This window comes from Citrus sinensis, chromosome 9, assembly GCF_022201045.2.
Source record: "Citrus sinensis cultivar Valencia sweet orange chromosome 9, DVS_A1.0, whole genome shotgun sequence".
NCBI classification, from domain to species: Eukaryota; Viridiplantae; Streptophyta; class Magnoliopsida; order Sapindales; family Rutaceae; genus Citrus; species Citrus sinensis.
In genome coordinates, this window is record NC_068564.1 from 6,715,941 (window position 1) to 6,735,249 (window position 19,309).

At 36.6% G+C, this 19,309-nt stretch overlaps 1 protein-coding gene across 1 annotated transcript; it reads left to right on the forward strand.

Annotated features, from left to right (window-relative positions):
- Positions 1 to 1,813: 1,813 nt before the first annotated feature.
- On the forward strand, positions 1,814 to 5,191 carry LOC127899777 (probable LRR receptor-like serine/threonine-protein kinase At3g47570). The gene is made up of 3 exons (XM_052433898.1): positions 1,814 to 2,540; positions 2,674 to 4,686; positions 4,808 to 5,191. The coding sequence occupies exons 1-3, from the start codon at positions 1,853 to 1,855 to the stop codon at positions 5,164 to 5,166; spliced, it is 3,060 nt and encodes a 1,019-aa protein (XP_052289858.1). The 5' UTR covers positions 1,814 to 1,852; the 3' UTR covers positions 5,167 to 5,191.
- The last annotated feature ends 14,118 nt before the right edge of the window (positions 5,192 to 19,309 follow it).

Genomic DNA, 19,309 nt, shown 5'->3' on the forward strand with positions numbered 1-19,309 from the left:
ATGATTAATGGTAATGCACCAACTAATGAGATCTTTAATTGACTTAATCAAAGGAGATAGCTCATTAGTTGTGATCATAGGGGTGGTGACTAGTTGGAGAATACAGATGCTGTCAACTTCATCGGATCCCATTTTGCCAAGCAATATTTAAACCTTGATATAGGCCCCAAAGCTCAGCTACTGTAACCGAACACGATCCAATATTCATTCCAAAGCCGGCCACCCAAGCCCCATTATGATCTCTGATAAGACCGCCTGCACTTGCTTCCCCTGTCTTTTTTGCAGCACCATCAGTATTTAACTTACACCAAGGCCAGAATGGAGGAGACCAATATATCCACTTCGCAACCCGGTGATTATTCATGCCCATGGGTGTGGTACTAATCCGTTGAAATTCTGTAGCTTTTATCTTGACTTCAGATATCATAGTAGCACAATCCCAAGTCCTGTCTTGAAATAAAAATTTATTACGCCAAAACCAGAGACGCCATATAGCTACCCCAAAGTAAATATTCCAACTGAGATCTTATCCAAACTGGTCCGCGTTCGTCAAATTATAGCTCATCCAGTCTTTCAAGTTCAGAGAGAAAAAATATTGACGTTGATGTATCGGGAGGATGGCGTACCAAAATCTCCTAGCTACCATGCAGTCCCGTAACACATGCAAAGTATTCTCATCTCCATCACCGCAACGATCACAACTGCTATCTAAGTGAACATGTCTTCTTGAAATCTCAGCTTTTGTTTTCAATCTATTATGCAACACCAACCAAAGGAAAACACGGCATGTGAGTGCACAGACAAATATGTCAATTTCTATACCATCCACTTACCTGTAGAATCAATTATCTAAAATGCAAGTTTGTGGCTACAGAAAACTCGCCAAAGAAAAAAGATAATAATAATTGAGCATTGATAGCAAGACTAATGCATCCAATTCTTGACTATGTACAAACGTATATCATTTTTTAATACAAATGAAAGCATTTTATAAATTGCGGGCAAGTTCTTGGTTTTTGAGTCGGCCAAAGAGAGGAACTTATTTTATAAAAAAAAGGGCACAAAGACACGTCGTTTCTCGTTGGCCCTCTAATCTCTATCACCGCTCAGTTCGATTAACATGTCCGAATATGGTAAATTTACAAGTTTAGTGGTGGTTCCTGGCGCCAAAAATTATGTCACCTGTGGCTTCTTATCTCTTCATGTCTCCCATTATCTTTTTGAATTAAGATCCAGTGATCCACTATCTTTGACTTTTATAGGATAACCTAAAGCCTAGGTTAAAATGGCCTGCCCACATGCTTTTTTGTATGTATAGAAACCTATCATCTTCTTCGTTTGTAAATTTTAACCTTATAGTTCCATTTCACAACAGATTTATAATTTTTTTTATAAAATTTTACCTTTAGGGATTTAACATTTATTATGTGTTTTCTAATAAGCCATTTTGTCCGAAAAAAAATTTGAAGTCCGTGTTTTTTTTTTTTTAAGGAATGAAAGAGCGAACATTTTCAAATATTTTGACAAAATAAATACTTCATTAATGGGTAAGTGTAATTTACATGATGTTTATTGAGATGATGATGAGAAAGTTCCCGTCACGCAGTCAGAATCATCCCATTTCAATATTCTTTTGATTTTCTGAAATTATTAAAAGAAAAAAAAAGTCTTCCAACCAAATTGACCGGCACTGAGTGATTAATCTCTTCCAGTCTTGCTTAATCACAATCACAAACACCACGAGATTGACATTTGCATTATATATATCTTCAGCAATCGAAACACCGTGCACTACGAAATTGACCAGTAACAAACAAAGCAATCTTTCATAGAGAGAAACCTTAGTCTCAGTATGATCATTGTGTCATTAACCCACTGCCTGCTTCTTTGCTTGGTTGTTGCAGCAACAGCAGCAGCAAGCAACAATATTACCGCAGACCAACAAGCTCTTCTTGCCCTGAAAGATCATATAACTTACGATCCGACCAACCTTTTTGCCCATAATTGGACCTCGAATACCTCTGTTTGTTCCTGGATTGGCATCACTTGTGATGTCAATAGCCATAGAGTCACAGCCTTAGATATTTCTCAATTCAATCTACAAGGCACCATCCCTCCTCAACTTGGAAACCTCTCTTCACTCACAACACTTAATCTTAGTCATAATAAGCTTTCTGGAAGCATTCCCCCCTCCATCTACACCATGCATACGCTAAAATTTCTAGACTTCACTGATAACCAGCTCTCTGGTTCAGTGTCTTCCTCCGTCATCAACATGTCTTCAATATTAGACATTCGTTTGACCAATAACAGACTTTCTGGTGAGCTTCCGAAAAATATTTGCAACTATCTTCCTTATTTGAAAGCCCTTTTTCTGGACAAAAACATGTTGCATGGCAAAATTCCTTCAGCTTTATCAAATTGCAAACAACTGCAAGAATTGAATTTGCAGTCCAATAATTTGTCCGGTGCAATACCAAAAGAAATCGGCAACTTGACTACGCTCAAAGGGATAGATCTCGGCTACAACAAACTCCACGGTAAGTTTCATAATGCTATCTAAATATTTTAATTTATCACTTGTTTATTTTAATTTGTCACTTGTTATCTTTCTTCAATACTTTAGACAAGATCTTGTAAGTGAGATTTTTTGCATCTATGTTAATTTACCAGGTGAGATACCCCACGAAATCGCTAATCTTCGAAATCTAGAGGCTTTAGTGCTAGGAATGAACAACCTAGTTGGTGTGGTATCAGCTACAATCTTCAACATGTCAACACTGAAGGTAGTTATCCTCATAAATAACTCTCTCTCCGGAAGTCTTCCATCAAGAATAGACCTTTCACTTCCAACTATTGAGATTCTTGACTTGGCACTTAATAGATTTTCTGGAACCATTCCTAGTTCCATCACCAATGCTTCTAAGCTCACCGTTCTAGAGTTGGGAGGAAACACATTTTCGGGCTTTATTCCAAACACAATTGGTAATTTAAGAAACCTTGAGTGGCTCAGCTTGGCTAATAACTCCTTGACATCTTCAACCTCAAAATTGAGCTTTCTTTCCTCTTTGGCAGATTGCAAGAAATTAAGATTCTTAAACTTAGCAGGCAATCCACTTGACGGCTTCCTTCCAAGTTCAATAGGAAATCTTTCTAAGTCTTTGGAAACACTTGTCATCGCCAATTGCAGTATTAGTGGCAACATTCCTCAAGCAATTAGCAATTTAAGCAACTTGTTGACCTTAGTATTAGAAGGCAATAAATTGACTGGACCAATTCCAATTACATTTGGCCGACTACAGAAACTCCAAGGCTTAGATCTTGCATTCAATAAATTGGTAGGTTCATTCCCAGATGAGCTTTGCCATCTAGCTAGGCTGGCTAAATTGGCCTTACTTGACAATAGGCTTTCAGGATCTATACCTTCATGCGTAAGTAATCTCACTTCTCTAAGATCTATCTACTTAGGGTTCAATAGGTTTACTTCTGTCATTCCCTCAACTTTCTGGAGCCTAAAAGACATCTTGATCTTTAACATTTCATCAAATTTCTTGGTTGGTCCTCTTTCCTTAGACATAGGAAATTTGAAGGTGCTTGTAAGAATAGATTTATCAAAAAATAACTTATCCGGTGATATCCCAGCCACAATTGGAGGACTAAAAAACCTTCAAATTATGGACCTAGCATATAATAGATTGGAAGGGCAAATTCCTGAATCATTTGGTGACTTGACAAGTTTGGAGGTTTTGAATTTGTCAAATAATAAAATCTCTGGGTCTATTCCAAAATCCATGGAGAAACTCTTTTACCTCCGAGAGTTAAATCTCTCTTTCAATGAACTAGAAGGTGAGATTCCTAGTGGAGGAATTTTTGCCAACTTCACAGCTGAGTCATTTATGGGAAATGAGTTATTGTGTGGTTTACCAAATCTTCAAGTCCAACCATGCAAAGTTAGCAAGCCGAGGACAGAACATAAATCAAGGAAAAAGATACTTCTCATTGAGATTGTTTTGCCATTGAGTATTGCTCTAACAATAGCAATCACTCTAGCTCTCAAATGTAAGCTGATCGAATGGGGAAAAGGGAGCACAATGCTGTCAAATGATAGTATCTTGTCATCACGAGCAACACTGAGAAGATTTTCATACTTAGAACTTTTACAAGCAACAGAAAATTTTGCTGAAAACAATATAATTGGCGTAGGAGGCTTTGGTTCTGTTTATAGAGCAAGACTTGAAGATGGGATGAAGATTGCAATAAAAGTGTTTCACCAGCAATGTACAAGTACATTGAAGAGTTTTGAAGTTGAATGTGAATTGTTAAAAAATATTCGCCATCGAAACCTTCTCAAAGTTATCAGCAGTTGTTCGAACCATGAATTCAAAGCATTAGTCCTAGAATACATGTCCAATGGGAGCTTGGAGGATTGGCTGCATTCTAGCAATTATGTGCTGAATATTTTTCAAAGGTTGAACATAATGATTGACGTTGCATCAGCTTTAAAATATCTCCACTTCGATCATTCAACTCCTATCATTCATTGTGACTTAAAGCCTAATAATGTATTGTTGGACGAAAATATGGTTGCTCATTTGAGTGATTTTGGCATAGCAAAGCTTTTAAGTGGAGAAGATGAGTCTACGATGCGAACAAAAACCCTTGCCACTATAGGTTATATGGCACCAGGTTTGCTTCAAACAACTTTTTTTTAGTTCATTTTAAATTTTCCAGCTTATTGATTTTTACAATCCTCACATCAAAATGTTATTGATTATTTATCTAATTGTGAAATTAATTTGATTCATAGAGTATGGCATAGAAGGAAAAGTATCTACAAAAAGTGATGTTTACAGCTATGGGATTATGTTGATGGAAACTTTTACCAAGAAAAAACCCACAGATGAAATTTTTGTTGTAGAATTGAGCTTAAAGCGTTGGGTTAATGATTTGCTTCCTAAATCATTAGTGGAAGTTGTGGACAAAACTCTGCTAAGTGGAGAGGAAAAATATTTTGCCGCAAAGGAGCAATGTTTGTTGTCTATCTTTAGTTTGGCTCTGGAGTGTACAATGGAATCACCGAAAAAGAGGATCAATGCAAAAGATATTGTTACCAGATTACTCAAGATAAGAGACACATTGAGTAAAAGGATAGGAAATTTAAGTTAATTTCGTTTGCTTTCATTGATAGTTATTTTGAATTCATGTAATAAGTATAAAAATCTTATATCTTTTACATTGATATTTTTGTTCTTGAGAAAACTGTTGTAGTCGTCTTATTTCCATGGGTAGAGTTGATTTAGTTCTTCCAAGAAATGCTAATGATGACCTTGGTTATATATTTTCTCTTTTTTTCGCATGTGCTTAGGCAGAATGGTGGTTTGGCTGTAGGCTAAGAAGTCAAGCTACACTAAAAGAATATGATTTAATTTATTGAACAAAACTTCAAGTTCAAGAAGTGTTTCTCATTGCCACCAATGCTTTGGACACCTATTGGTAGGTTTGTGTCCTCAACTTGGTTAGTCCCATGGAGACTCAAACATTCCTTTCATCAGACTGACAACTGGGACATAAAAGAGTGAAATGTTTAGAGAACACTAAGTTCGAGTGAAAGAGATTAATTTACGGAAACTAAAGCCAAGGGTTGAGAAAGAAGTGCAAAGAGAATAAAGGACAACACTTATGTGAAGCGACATAATTGTATTGATAGCACAATGTCATATTCATACAGAGATCTAGTATACTATTTACAGCCGGTAAGGGCTAAGAATTGATGTAGCTAGAATACAAAGACGATAAGGTATGTTGTGCACTATTGTTTTATTCTACGATCAATCTTGACCCTTGATGCTTGGCTCTCAATCTTGTCCACTGATCTTCTTTGATTTTGGACACTTCAAGACCTTTCAGTATCATGCCTTGTTATTGGTGTCTTCCGTGCTGTAGAATTCATATACAGCTTTCCCGCCGACTTGCCAAGTATTCGTTCATTGATGTATTTTATCAAACAGCTAGGCTACTTAGACCAAACACTGCCTGGTTTAACTGCCCCCCTCTAGCTTAACTATCTGGGAAGACAATTAATTGAGCTTGTTTCACAAGTATATGAATCAGAAAGTTAAATTTTAAAAATTATATTTGGACTCTACATTTTGTAAAGAACATTGGTTTGACTTGTTATACATTTATGCGTACATAATTAATAACCGATTCTCAAGTGCAGACATTAACACGGGTGTTTGAAATATTTGGTATTCACGTTATACCAAGTGCAGTTCAAGTTCTTACATTAATCAAGTGAGCAGAATTTCTGTGCAGAAGGGGCATCTTTGGAAATTAAACTATACTGCTTGAGATCGAATTAATTTTCGAGTCATACATCATTGGAAAGATATTTCAGTTAGCTTTCCAATGAATTTTACTAATCTAAATTTGGAGCTTTCTACAGTAAGTTATGATCAGTTAAGTGCAGGCTGTTCAGTTTTGAGTCAAAAAGAATATTTCTGGACTTGGATTTTTTTTTAATGCTCTTTGCTGTGTTTTAAGCATACCAATGTTTTATTAATGTCTAGCTTTAATGTTGGTCTTTGAAGTCAAGACATTTGAAGGGTTTCTTTGTAGTATATCTATGCTTGGAGGATTGTTCCAAGAAAGTTACTTAAGCTTATGTAGTTGTAACCAAAAGACAGAGATTAATTTTGGGAATTGAATGAACTTTGAGCTATTATCAAACTCTGTATCTCTTTTGTGGATTCCATTGAGTGGTGAGTATTTTAAGCTCTGTATCCTTAGCTTAACAACTTTAGGTGGTGAATATTTTTCTGTATCCTTTTGTTGTTTGCTGTGGTGGTGAGCTTGTGATTTCTTGGGTGTGTGACGTTGTGTTTTCTCATCTATTGTGTCCGGTGTCAGACATTCAAGAGCACTGCTTAAAGACCAAATATTTTGATTTACTATTTTTTGTCTTTCAATTTTCTTTTAAGTTCTGATGACGTCCGCATTTTAAAATCCTGTGGAACAAAGGTCTAAGAGCATCACAAAAAGGCTCGTCAAATAAGATTTTATTACTTATTTGAAGAGCCACATCAATAGTTAAAGCTCCAAAAGACACTTCAATTAAGATTCTTCAAATAAGAATTAATTCTCTTTCTTCAAATTTGGAGATTTAATTTCTCCCTCTTCAATTTATATTTTATTACTTTTTATTGAAGAAAGAGAGAGAAATGCTTTAATTGCTATTAACTTTTCCTTTAAAAAACTAATTATATGATTAAAATAATATTAACTTTTTTTTATTTGAAGAGTTTTTTGGAGAATATCATATTTTTTCACCCTTTTATTTGCCACATAGGTAAGCAAATAAGTATTTGAAGAGTAAAATTTATATAGGCTTTTGGAGATGCTCTAAGGTGCAAATAAAATTCTTTTATTTTTCAGAGGAAAATGGGTGAGAGAAGAAGATTTGGCGAAGGAATTGCAACAGCATTTGAAACTAGTCTTCGTCTTTTAATTCTTTTGTATTTGTTTTTGCTATTGAGGTTAGCTTGGATGTGAGCGCGTGTGACTGAATTCAACTTATATTTGTTTTTGTTTTTGTTATTAATTTTATTTGTTTTTGTTAAATTGGACCACCAAAAAGGGTGGCCCATTATCAAATCAACACGGTTTAATTATTATTATTTCTATACTTTTTTTATGAAAAAATATAAAATAAAAAAGATATTTACACCCTAAATTTTAGTGAAATAATCATTAACATCCCTAAACTTTTAAAAAAAGACATCAAGATTATTTTTTGACCTTAATACTCTTATACGGTACCTCTATTATTCCCAAAAATTGACTCTAATGTTTTATAATAAATAAAAATAAAACATTAAAATAAATGTAATTACATTTGCATTTTAAAATAATTTCAATATTTAAAAAATATTTTTAACATTTTACAATCTATTAAATATATTTTATTATATTAAAGTAAATTTTATAATAAATAGAATCATATTATTAAAATAAATGTATTAAAATTTAAATTATTTTGAATATCATGTAAGATAATGATAATGCAAAAGGAATAAAATAAAAAATTTATACATATAAAGCGACATAATTTTATTGACATCATAATATCATACTGAAATTGGAACCGAGAGAAGGCTCCATTAATTAAGTATATTAAATATCAATTAAAAATAGAAAATGACAAAAGAATAGCTGCTGGTCTAGAGGTGGCTTACTACATTCATACAAGATCGTTTCTTGTTCTCTAAGATGTGCATTATACTAATAATGCTATACAAACTTATCCAAAGGTCTATTAATTAATTCATTAATCCAACGGCTTGTTAGGTTGTCCTTTCATCCATACAGCTGCATGCTTGTCTTCTTATATGCTGATCTTATCCTCTAGATCTGTTCGGGTTGAGTGATCTCTCACATTTGCCATATCAGAAGGTTGTTTTCATGATTCATGGTAAATTTGGATTACAGCACCTGTACTTTCTGATGGTTCATTATTTATTCTCAGGAATCGAGTCTCCTTACATTACCAAACTAATAACAAACAGCAATCTTTTATCCTTTCATGGAGAGAAATTACAGTCTTCATTTGATCGCAGTGCCATTAACCCACTGCCTGCTTCTTTACTTGGTTGTTGCAGTAGCAGCAGCAAGCAACATTACCACAGACCAACAAGCTCTTCTTGCCCTGAAAGCTCATATAAGTTATGATCCAACTAATTTTTTGGCTCAAAATTGGACCTCAAATGCCTCTGTTTGTAACTGGATAGGCATTACTTGTGATGTCAATAGCCATAGAGTTATGGCCTTGAATATTTCCAGCTTGAATCTACAGGGTACCATATATCCCCCCTCAACTTGGAAACCTTTCTTCACTGACAACACTTAATCTTAGTCATAACAAGCTTTCCGGCGACATTCCCCCTCCATCTTCACCATGCATAAGCTGAAATTTCTTGATTTCAGTGATAATCAGCTCTCTGGTTATTTGTCTTCCATCACTTTCAACTTGTCTTCAATATTAGATCTTAGTTTGGATACTAACAAACTCTCTGGTGAACTCCCAGTAAATATTTGCAATTATCTTCACTATTTAAAAGTCCTTTTTTGGGCCAAAAACATGTTTCACGGTCAAATACTATTGAGATTTGCCAAGATTATGGACAGTTATTGGCAAGATTATGGACAGTTGTTCTGCTGCAGTAATGGACGTAATTTGATAGTCAATTTTCTCTTATAAGCAATTTCCTTTTCTATTGTGTACAGCTAGCAATCAATCTCTTCCTTTTAGCCTTTTAGTTAGTTGACGCTTTTGTATATAAATGGTGTATAACAATAATAAAAAATAGATTTTTTCCCCCTGTTTTTTTACATGGTATCAGAGCATTACGCTCTTGGGAGAATATTTTCTTAGCTTTCCTTTAGTCACAAATGACGAAAGCTACTTCATCGAAAACAGAAACCAATGTTATTATTGATCCTTCGAATCCATTTTATCTTCATTCCTCGGATCATCCAAGAATTAGTTTGGTCACCAAGCCATTGAATGGTGATAATTACGCCACTTGGAGTCGGTCAATGAGTATTGCTCTAAGTGCAAAAAACAAAACAGGTTTCGTTGATGGTTCAATCGATAAGTCACCAGCAGCCGATGAAAAACATGCCTTCTGGCAAAGATGTAATGATATGGTATTATCTTGGATCCTTAATTCTATTGATCCTAATCTTGGTGATAGTGTATTGTATACAGAATCTGCAGCAGAGGTATGGGCCGATCTAAAGGAACGATTTTCTCAAAATAATGCCCCAAGGATCTTTCAAATTGAAAGAGACATTGCTTCTTTACATCAAGTGACCATGTCTGTGGCAGCATATTACTCCAAACTGAAGGGATTGTGGGATGAGCTCTCATCTTACAATGACATGCCTATTTGCACCTGTGGGGCAATTAAGGGAAGTGAAGAACGAGAACAACGAGGGAAGGTAATACAATTCCTTATGGGTTTAAATGATACATATTCTGCTATACATGGTCAAATTCTCCTTATACAACCACTTCCTACCATTAGAAAAATTTATAATTTGATTCTCCAAGAAAAACAACGTGATATGGCTGTGTCTAGAGAAATCTTGTTGGCAGCAACACAAACCAGCAACAATGATAGCAGTTCGCATAACAAAGGGAGAGGAAAATTGCATTGCAGCCACTGCAACAGAGATAACCATACAGTTGAGAAGTGTTTTCACTTGCATGGCTTCCCCCCTAGTCACAATTTCACAAGAATGGTGAGAAATCTGGACATAAATCAGGGCCTACAGTTAACAATTCACAACTTGAAACGCCAAGTTTCACGCAAGAGCAATACCAACAAATCATGGCTCTCTTGAATAACGGTAATGCTCAACCTAAGGCAAATATAGCAGGTCAGCTTTCCCCTTTTTGTCTTTCATCCCATATTAGCTCCTCTCATTCGAATAAATGGATAATAGATAGTGGTGCAACTCACCATATCACATCTACTCTTGATTTGTTATCTGAAGTAAGTCCATCTCCACACACCTCTGTTACACTACCCAACGGAAACAAGGTTCAAATAGACTCAATAGGCTCAACTAACTTTGGTTCTGATTTTTCTCTCTCAAATGTTTTCCATGTACCCTCATTCTGTGTCAACTTGTTGTCTGTTAGCAAAATGACAAAGTCCTTAAATTGTTCCATCACTTTTTTTGCTGACTTTTGCATCTTACAGGACTTGGCAACGAAGAGGACGATTGGTCTGGGGAGACAAAATGACGGTCTTTATTATTTTTCTCCAAACATTACACCTTCGCCTAATTTGCTCACTCCTCAAGTCAACCAGACATCTTCGCAACCAGATTTGTGGCACAAACGTCTCGGACACCCTTTCATCCACCCAATGAAACATCTTGCAGATTTAGTACCTGAAATTTCTTTCTCTTCAAATAAAGTTTGTGATATTTGCCCTTTGGCTAAACAAACAAGGTTACCTTTTGGTTTAAGTATTATTTCTACTAAAAAAACCTTTTGAGTTAATTCATTGCGATATTGGGGACCTTTTCGAGTATGTTCTCTTTCAGGTGCTTATTATTTTTTGACTGTTGTGGTTGATTACTCCAGACATACATCGATTTATCCTATGCGATTTAAATCAAACACACAAAATTTTTTAAAATCTTTCTGTGCTTTTGTTTCTACACAATTCAATTATAAAGTTAAAAGGTTTCGCACAGATAATGGCAAAGAATTTACTTCCATGCATAACTTCTTTAAGGATGAAGGAATCCTTTATGAGCATAGTTGTGTTTCCACACCTCAACAAAATGGTGTAGTAGAACGCAAACATCGACATATTCTGAATGTAGCCCGAGCCTTGAGATTTCAATCTCATTTGCCTCTAACCTTTTGGGGTGAAAGTGTTCTTACTGCAGTTTATCTTATTAATCGCATACCTACAACCTTACTTTCTAGAAAAACGCCATTTGAAATTCTACATAAAAAGCCACCTACTTACGATCATTTGCGTGTGTTTGGATGTTTATGTTTTGCTACTAATGTTAAACCTCAACATAAGTTCGATCATCGTGCCCGCAAATGCATTTTTGTTGGGTATCCTTTGGGTCAAAAGGCTTACAAAGTTTATGATCTAGAAACTAGGAAAATTTTTTCTAGTCGAGATGTTATTTTTCATGAGAATGTATTCCCTTTTACAAACTCCAAATGTGATATCAATCATAATTTACAAGTTTTGCCTTTATCTATACCGGACCATAATGCTCAGTTAATTCCCATCGTTCCGCAAGAGGACAATACATCCAATGAATCTAAACCTGTATCTTTACATAACCAGCCCACTCAGCCTACACTAAGAAGATCTAATCGAATCCGACAACCTTCCACTTGGCTCCGTGACTTTCATTGCTCACAGGCCACTCTATTGTCCCCTAGCTCAATGTCATCTTCTATGCTTCAGTCTCGGCAAGGTACACGTTATCCTTTAGTTAATTTTGTCTCTTATAATAATCTTTCCTCTTCTCATCACTCCTTTGTTGCATATATCTCTAGTTATGTTGAACCTAACACATTTGCCCAGGCTGAGCATGATCCCAAGTGGCGTGAGGCCATGAATTTGGAAATCGAAGCTCTTGAAGCCAATGGTACTTGGACTCTTACTACATTGCCCAAAGGGAAGAAACCAATTGGTTGCAAGTGGGTCTATAAAATAAAAGTATCGTTCTGATGGTACAATAGAACGATACAAAGCTCGACTGGTAGCTAAGGGATACACTCAGATTGAAGGGATGGATTATCAAGAAACATTTTCCCCAGTTTATAAACTTATTACTGTGCGCTGCATTTTGGCTATTGCTGCTGCTAAAAATTGGCCTCTCCATCAATTAGATGTTCAAAATGCCTTTCTTCATGTGATCTAGCTGAAGAGGTATACATGCTTCCGCCACCAGGTTATAGTCGACAGGGGGAGAACTTGGTTTGTCGACTTAATAAATCACTCTATGGATTGAAGCAAGCTTCACGTAAATGGTATTCCAAGTTTTCTTGTGCCATTCGCAAAGCCGGCTTCAAGCAATCTATGGCTGACTACTCTCTTTTTACTAGAGTGCATGGAGACTCATTCACAGCAGTATTGATTTACGTTGATGACATGATAATAACAGGAAATGATCCAGCGGTAATGACAACTCTAAAAAAGTTCCTTGATGAACATTTTAGAATCAAGGATCTTGGAAAGCTAAAGTATTTTTTGGGAATAGAGGTGGGTCGTTCCAAGAAAGGCATTTGCATCTCCCAACGTAAATATGTATTAGATATACTTGATGATATGGGACTCCTGGGAGCAGCACCAGCTTCTTTTCTTATGGAACAAAACTTGAAGCTTACGCCATCAAGTGGTGACCTTCTCAAAGACCCATCAAAATATAGAAGACTTGTTGGCCGTCTCATTTACCTCACAATCACAAGGCCTGATATTAATTATTCTGTACATCTTCTTAGTCAGTTTATGAATTAACCCCGCAAGCCACATTTAGATGCGGCAATTCGAGTCCTTCGATACTTGAAAGGAACACCAGGACAAGGACTATTTTTTCCAGCAGAAAATAATTTAAAGTTAACAGGTTATAGTGATGCAGATTGGGGAAGTTGTCCTACCACAAGGAGATCAGTTACTGGATACTGCGTATTTCTTGGCCCTTCCCTCATCTCTTGGAAAACCAAAAAGTAAACAACGGTTTCACGCTCTTCAGCAGAAGCAGAATATAGAGCCATGGCAGCCATTACTTGTGAGCTCACTTGGTTGAGATACCTATTCAAAGATTTGCAAGTTAATTTTGTGATCCCTGCTAAGCTCTATTGTGATAACCAAGCAGCATTACACATCGCAGCAAATCCAGTGTTTCACGAACGAACAAAACATATTGAGATGGATTGTCACGTGGTCAGAGAAAAGATTCAATCTGGGCATGTTGCTACTGCTTTCACTTCATCACAAACTCAAGTTGCAGATTTATTAACCAAGCCTCTTGGAAAAGCCATATTTCATACTCATCTTCGCAAGCTGGGCATCATTAACATCCATGCTCCAACTTGAGGGGGAGTGTTGAGATTTGCCAAGATTATGGACAGTTATTGGCAAGAGTATGGACAGTTGTTCTGCTGCAGTAATAGACGTAATTTGATAGTCAACTTTCTCTTATAAGAAATTTCCTTTTCTATTGTGTACAGCTAGCAATCAATCTCTTCTTTTTAGCCTTTTAGTTAGCTGACGCTTTTGTATATAAATGGTGTATAAGAATAATAAAAAATAGATCTTTTCCCCCTGTTTTTTTACAAATACCACTGGCTTTATCCAAGTGCAAACAGCTACAACTGTTAAATTTGGGGTTCAATAAATTATCAGGAGCCATACCGAAAGAAATCGGCAACTTGACTATGCTTCGAAAGATATCTCTCAGAAATAATAAACTTCGCGGTATAAATGTTTATAATATATACTTTGTAAATGCTCTTATTAATCATTCTTGAACTTTCTTAGATACTTTAGTCTAAATAAATTTTGTAAGAGAGTTTTTTGCATCTCTGTTAATTTTGTAGGTGAGATACCTCACAAAATTGGGTATCTTCCAAATCTAGAGAATTTGGTGCTTCGATTCAACAACCTAATAGGTGTTGTACCTGCTGCAATCTTCAACATGTCAACAGTGAAAGAGATTTACCTATTAGATAACTCTCTCTTGGGAAGTTTATCATCAGGAATACACCTTTCACTTCCTAACGTTGAGAGACTGAACCTGGTGCTGAACAGATTTTCTGGAACCATTCCTAGTTTCATTACCAACGCATCTAAACTTGCATATCTAGATTTGGTTTGGGTTCATCTTAGGAAAGATCGTTTTCCACCTGGGAAATTTGCTAAACTTAGACCAAGGGCTGATGGACCATTTAAAGTGTTGCAACGCATTGGTGATAATGCTTACAAGATTGAGCTGCCAGATGGGTATGGTGTTTCGTCAGCGTTCAACATATCAGACTTGTCTCCTTATCATGAAGAAAATGATCAAAACTCAAGGTCGAACTTTTTTCAACTAGGGGAGATTAACACAGGAGTGCTTGAAATATTTGGTAATCAAGTTATACCAAGTGCAGCTCAAGTTCTTACATTAATCAAGTGAGCAGAATTTCTTTGCAGAAGGGGCATTTTTGGGAATTAAACTGTACTGCATGAGATCAAATTAATTTTCGAGCCATACATCATTGGAAATATATTTCTGTTAGCTTTCCAATGAATTTTACTAATCTAAATTTGGAGTTTTCTACAGTAAATTATGATCAGTTAAGTGCAGACTGTTCAGTTTTGAGTCAAGAAGAATATTTCGGGACTTGGATTTTTTTTAATGTTCTTTGTTGTGTTTTAAGCATACCAATGTTTTATTAATGTCTAGCTTTAATGTTGGTCTTTAAAGTCAAGTTATTTGAAGGGTTTCTTTATAGTAAATCTATGCTTGGAGGATTGTTCCAAGAAAGCTATTTAAGCTTATGTAGTTGTAACCAAAGGACGGAGATTAGTTTTGGAAATTGAATGAACTTTGAGCTATTATCAAACTTTGTATCTCTTTGGTGGATTCCATTGAGTGGTGAGTGTTTTAAGCTCTCTATCCTTAGCTTAACAACTTTAGGTGGTGAATATTTTTTGTATCCTTTTGTTGTTTGCTGTGGTGGTGAGCTTGTGATTTCTTGAGTGTGTGACGTTGTGCTTTCTCATCTATTGTGTCCAGTGTCAAATTTGGTATCAGAGCATTGGGTTCTGAAAATTTATGGCTTAACGGCGTCGGCGTAATGCAAGAGTTGCAGAGCCTCCTGTTCGTGAGAGGGACTTGGGTGATATAGAAAGGGATGATCTTAGAAGACAAGTAGAACAGCTTCAGTAACGATTACAACACCTTGAAGGAACTCGTGAGGCTGCTCCTAATGGTAGTTCGAAAGAAGAAGGCTAAACCAATGACGGGGTAGATTATAATCCCTTCCATCAGGAACAAAGCTCCAATAGTGAATTTTCTTCTCGTTCTCAAATTCATAGGTGTCGCGATTCTTATCAGCCTTTCGACTTCAAGGTCGAAATTCCTGAATTTGAAGGAAGAATGAAACCAGAAGAGTTTGTTGATTGGCTTAATACTGTTGAACGCATTTTTGAATACAAAAATGTGCTTGAAGATCGCAAAGTGAAACTCATTGCCATTAAACTTAAAAAGTATGCTTCTTTATGGTGGGAAAATCTTAAGAGGCAAAGGGAACGAGAGGGACGGAGGAAAATTGTTACTTGGGAGAAAATGAAAAAAGAGCTTAAGAGAAAGTTTTTGCTCGATAACTACAGGCAATATATCTACCTTAAGTTCCACAACTTCAGGCAAAAGGAATTGTCAGTGGAAGACTATACAGCAGAGTTCGACAACCTAATAATGAAGTGTGATTTGGTAGAGGCGGAAGAGCATACGATCGCACGCTATCTGGGTGGTTTGAAACCTGAGATTGGTAATGTGGTCCAGCTCCAACCATATTGGACTTATAGTGATGTATGCAGACTTGCTCTTAAGGTGGAAAAGCAACAAAAAGATGCTCGTGGTGGGGGTATTCGGTTCACAGTTCGTGATGTCAATTGAGGGAGTGGCTCCATTTCTAAGCATAATTCTGGTTCGAATTCTACTGCAAAGAAAGTTACGAGGAATGATATTGGGGAAGGATCTAAACAGCGAGCAAGTGGTTCGAATGCTAGTTCTCGTCAATGTTTTAAATGCCATGGTTATGGGCACATTGCTTCTGAGTGTCCTAATCGTAGGGTGGTTGCCCTTGTTGAAGAGGAAAACGATGACGAGGATGCGGAAGATCATGAGAATCCTAGTGTCGAAAAGGATGTTGAAGATGGAGAAGTTACATATGCTGATGATGGAAACTCTCTAGTTATTCAAAAGAGTTTGAGTATTGTTTGTGAAGATGGGAAAGATTGGTTGAGAAAGAATATCTTTCACACCAGATGCACTTGTCATGGAAAGATATGTAATGTCATTATTGATAGTGGCAGTTTTGAGAATGTGGTAGCAACTGAAATGGTAAAGAAGTTGAAGCTCAAAATAGAGCAGCATCCTCAGCCTTATAAACTTTCTTGGCTTAAAAAGGGAAATGAGATTGAGGTAAACACACGTTGCCTTATTTCATTTTCTATTGGGAATAAATATAAAGATGAAGTTTGGTGCGATGTTGTCCCTATGGATGCATGTCACTTGCTTTTGGGTCGTCCTTGGCAGTACGATAGAAGGGTTGTTCATGATGGTTATAGGAATACTTATACTTTCATTAAAGATGGAAGTAAAGTCATTCTGGGTCCTTCAAAGGTAGAGAAAAGTCTCAAACCTATCAAAAGAGTGGAAAACAATTTGCTGAATGTTTCAGATTGTAAAAAAGAATTTGAAATGGGTAGTAAAGTTTACGTGCTGGTGGTATTTGAGGAAAATAAAGATAGCAATGAGCCGCCTCTTATTATGAAGTATTTGCTTGAAGAATTCTCAGATATTGTTCCAAAAGAATTACCACATGGCCTTCCTCCCTTGAGGGACATTCAATATTGCATTGATCTTATTCCGGGTTCTGTACTACCAAATAAAGTGGCTTATCGAATGAATCCAAAGGAGCACGAAGAATTACAGAGGCAAGTTGAAGAGCTTATAGGGAAAGGGTTGGTGAGAGATAGCAAAAGTCCTTGTGTTGTTCCTGCCTTATTGGTACCAAAGAAAGATGGGTATTGGCGTATGTGTGTTGACAGCAGAGCAGTGAATAAGATAACGATTGATTATCGTTTCCCTATTCCACACCTTGACGATCTTCTAGACCAGCTCTATGGTGCTATAATCTTTTCTAAGATCGATCTTCAAAGTGGCTATCATCAAATCAGAATGAGACCTGGTGACGAATGGAAAACGGCCTTCAAAATTAGGGATGGACTTTATGAATGGATGGTTATGCCATTTGGTCTATTTAATGCCCCAAGCACTTTCATGCGGCTGATGAATCACGTTTTTAAGCCTCTGATTGGTAGATTTGTTGTTGTGTATTTTGATGACATCTTTGTGTACAGCCAAAATGAAAAACAACACTTGGAGCATCTTCGCCAAGTCTTCGAGATTTTGAGAAATCAAAAGCTTTATGTCAACTTGAAAAAGTGCAGGTTCTTCACTGATAGCCTTGTCTTTTTGGGTTATGTTGTATCAAAAGATGCAATTAAAATGGATCCAAGCAAGGTGGAGGCCATTTTGAGTTGGCCAATTCCTAAGTCGCTACATGACATCCGAAGTTTTCATGGTCTTGCTTCTTTTTATCGACGATTTATCAGAGGGTTCAGTACAATTGTTGGTCCAGTAACTAAATGCTTGAAAGGAGAAGGTTTCAAATGGACCAAGGAGGCACAAGAGAGTTTTGACATCATCAAGAGAAAGGTGACTGAAGCGCCTGTTCTTTCACTTCCAGATTTCGGCAAGGTGTTTGAAGTTGAGTGTGATGCCTCTAATACTGGAATTGGTGTTGTACTTAGCCAAGAAAGGAAACCAATCGCTTCTTTAGTGAAAAATTGAATGACTCCCGCAGAAAGTACTCAACTTATGACAAAGAATTGTATGCTATTTGCCGAGCTTTGAACCATTGGAGTCAATATTTGCTTTCAAGGCCATTTATTCTCTTCTCCGACCATGAGGCACTAAAGTTTATCAATATTCAGCAGAAGCTTAGTAGAAAACATGCCGGATGGGTGGAATTTCTTCAAGCTTACAGTTTTACCATCAAGCATAAATCGGGCGCTCAGAATGTTGTGGCTGATGCTTTAAGTCGAAAACATTCATTGCTTTCTTCTATGCAAGTGAAGGCTGTAGGCTTTGAAATTTTAAAAGAGCTATACAAGGATGATTCTTTCTTTGGCAGGATTTGGAGAGAATGTGAGAATGGATCATATGATCAGTACCAATTGCATGATGGCTTTCTTTTCAAGGGGAATCGTTTATGTATTCCTCAGTGTTCTTTGCGGGAATCCATTATCATGGAGGCACATGGCAGTGCTGTTAGAGGTCACTTTGGAAGGGATAAGACGTTAGCTTGCTTGTAAGGTAATTTCTATTGGCCAAAGATGGATAAAGATGTTGTGCATCATGTGCAAAGATGTAAAATCTATCATATTGCCAAAGCTCATGGTCAAAACACAGGCCTATACAATCCTTTACCAGTCCTTGAAGCTCCTTGGGAAGATGTTAGTCTAGACTTTGTTGTTGGGTTGCCAAGAACTCAAAGAAACAAAGACTCTGTCATGGTGGTGGTTGACCGATTCTCAAAAATGGCTCATTTTATTCCGTGTAACAAGACATTAGATGCCTCTCATGTGGTTGATTTGTACTTCAAGGAGATTGTGAAGCTACATGGAATTTCGAAAACCATTGTCTCTGATCGGGATTCAAAGTTTTTTAGTCACTTTTGGCGTACTCTTTGGAAGAAGTTGGGAATCACTCTTAAATTCAGCTCTTCTCATCATCCTCAAACTGACGGTCAGACTGAAGTGACGAATCGAAGCTTGGGAAATCTCTTGAGAAGTTATGTGGGCAAGAACATTCGTCAATGGGATCTTATTTTGCCTCAGATTGAATTTGCTTACAATCACTCCATACATCAAACTACTGGTTCAAGTCCCTTTGAAGTAGTTTATGGCAAGAATCCAATCAGTCCTTT

Coding starts and splice junctions, on each gene's coding strand:
- LOC127899777 (XM_052433898.1), top strand. CDS start 1,853: ATGATCATTGTGTCATTAACCCACTGCCTGCTTCTTTGCTTGGTTGTT. Junction 2,541..2,673: donor CGGCTACAACAAACTCCACG/GTAAGTTTCATA, acceptor TTAATTTACCAG/GTGAGATACCCCACGAAATC. Junction 4,687..4,807: donor TATAGGTTATATGGCACCAG/GTTTGCTTCAAA, acceptor TTTGATTCATAG/AGTATGGCATAGAAGGAAAA.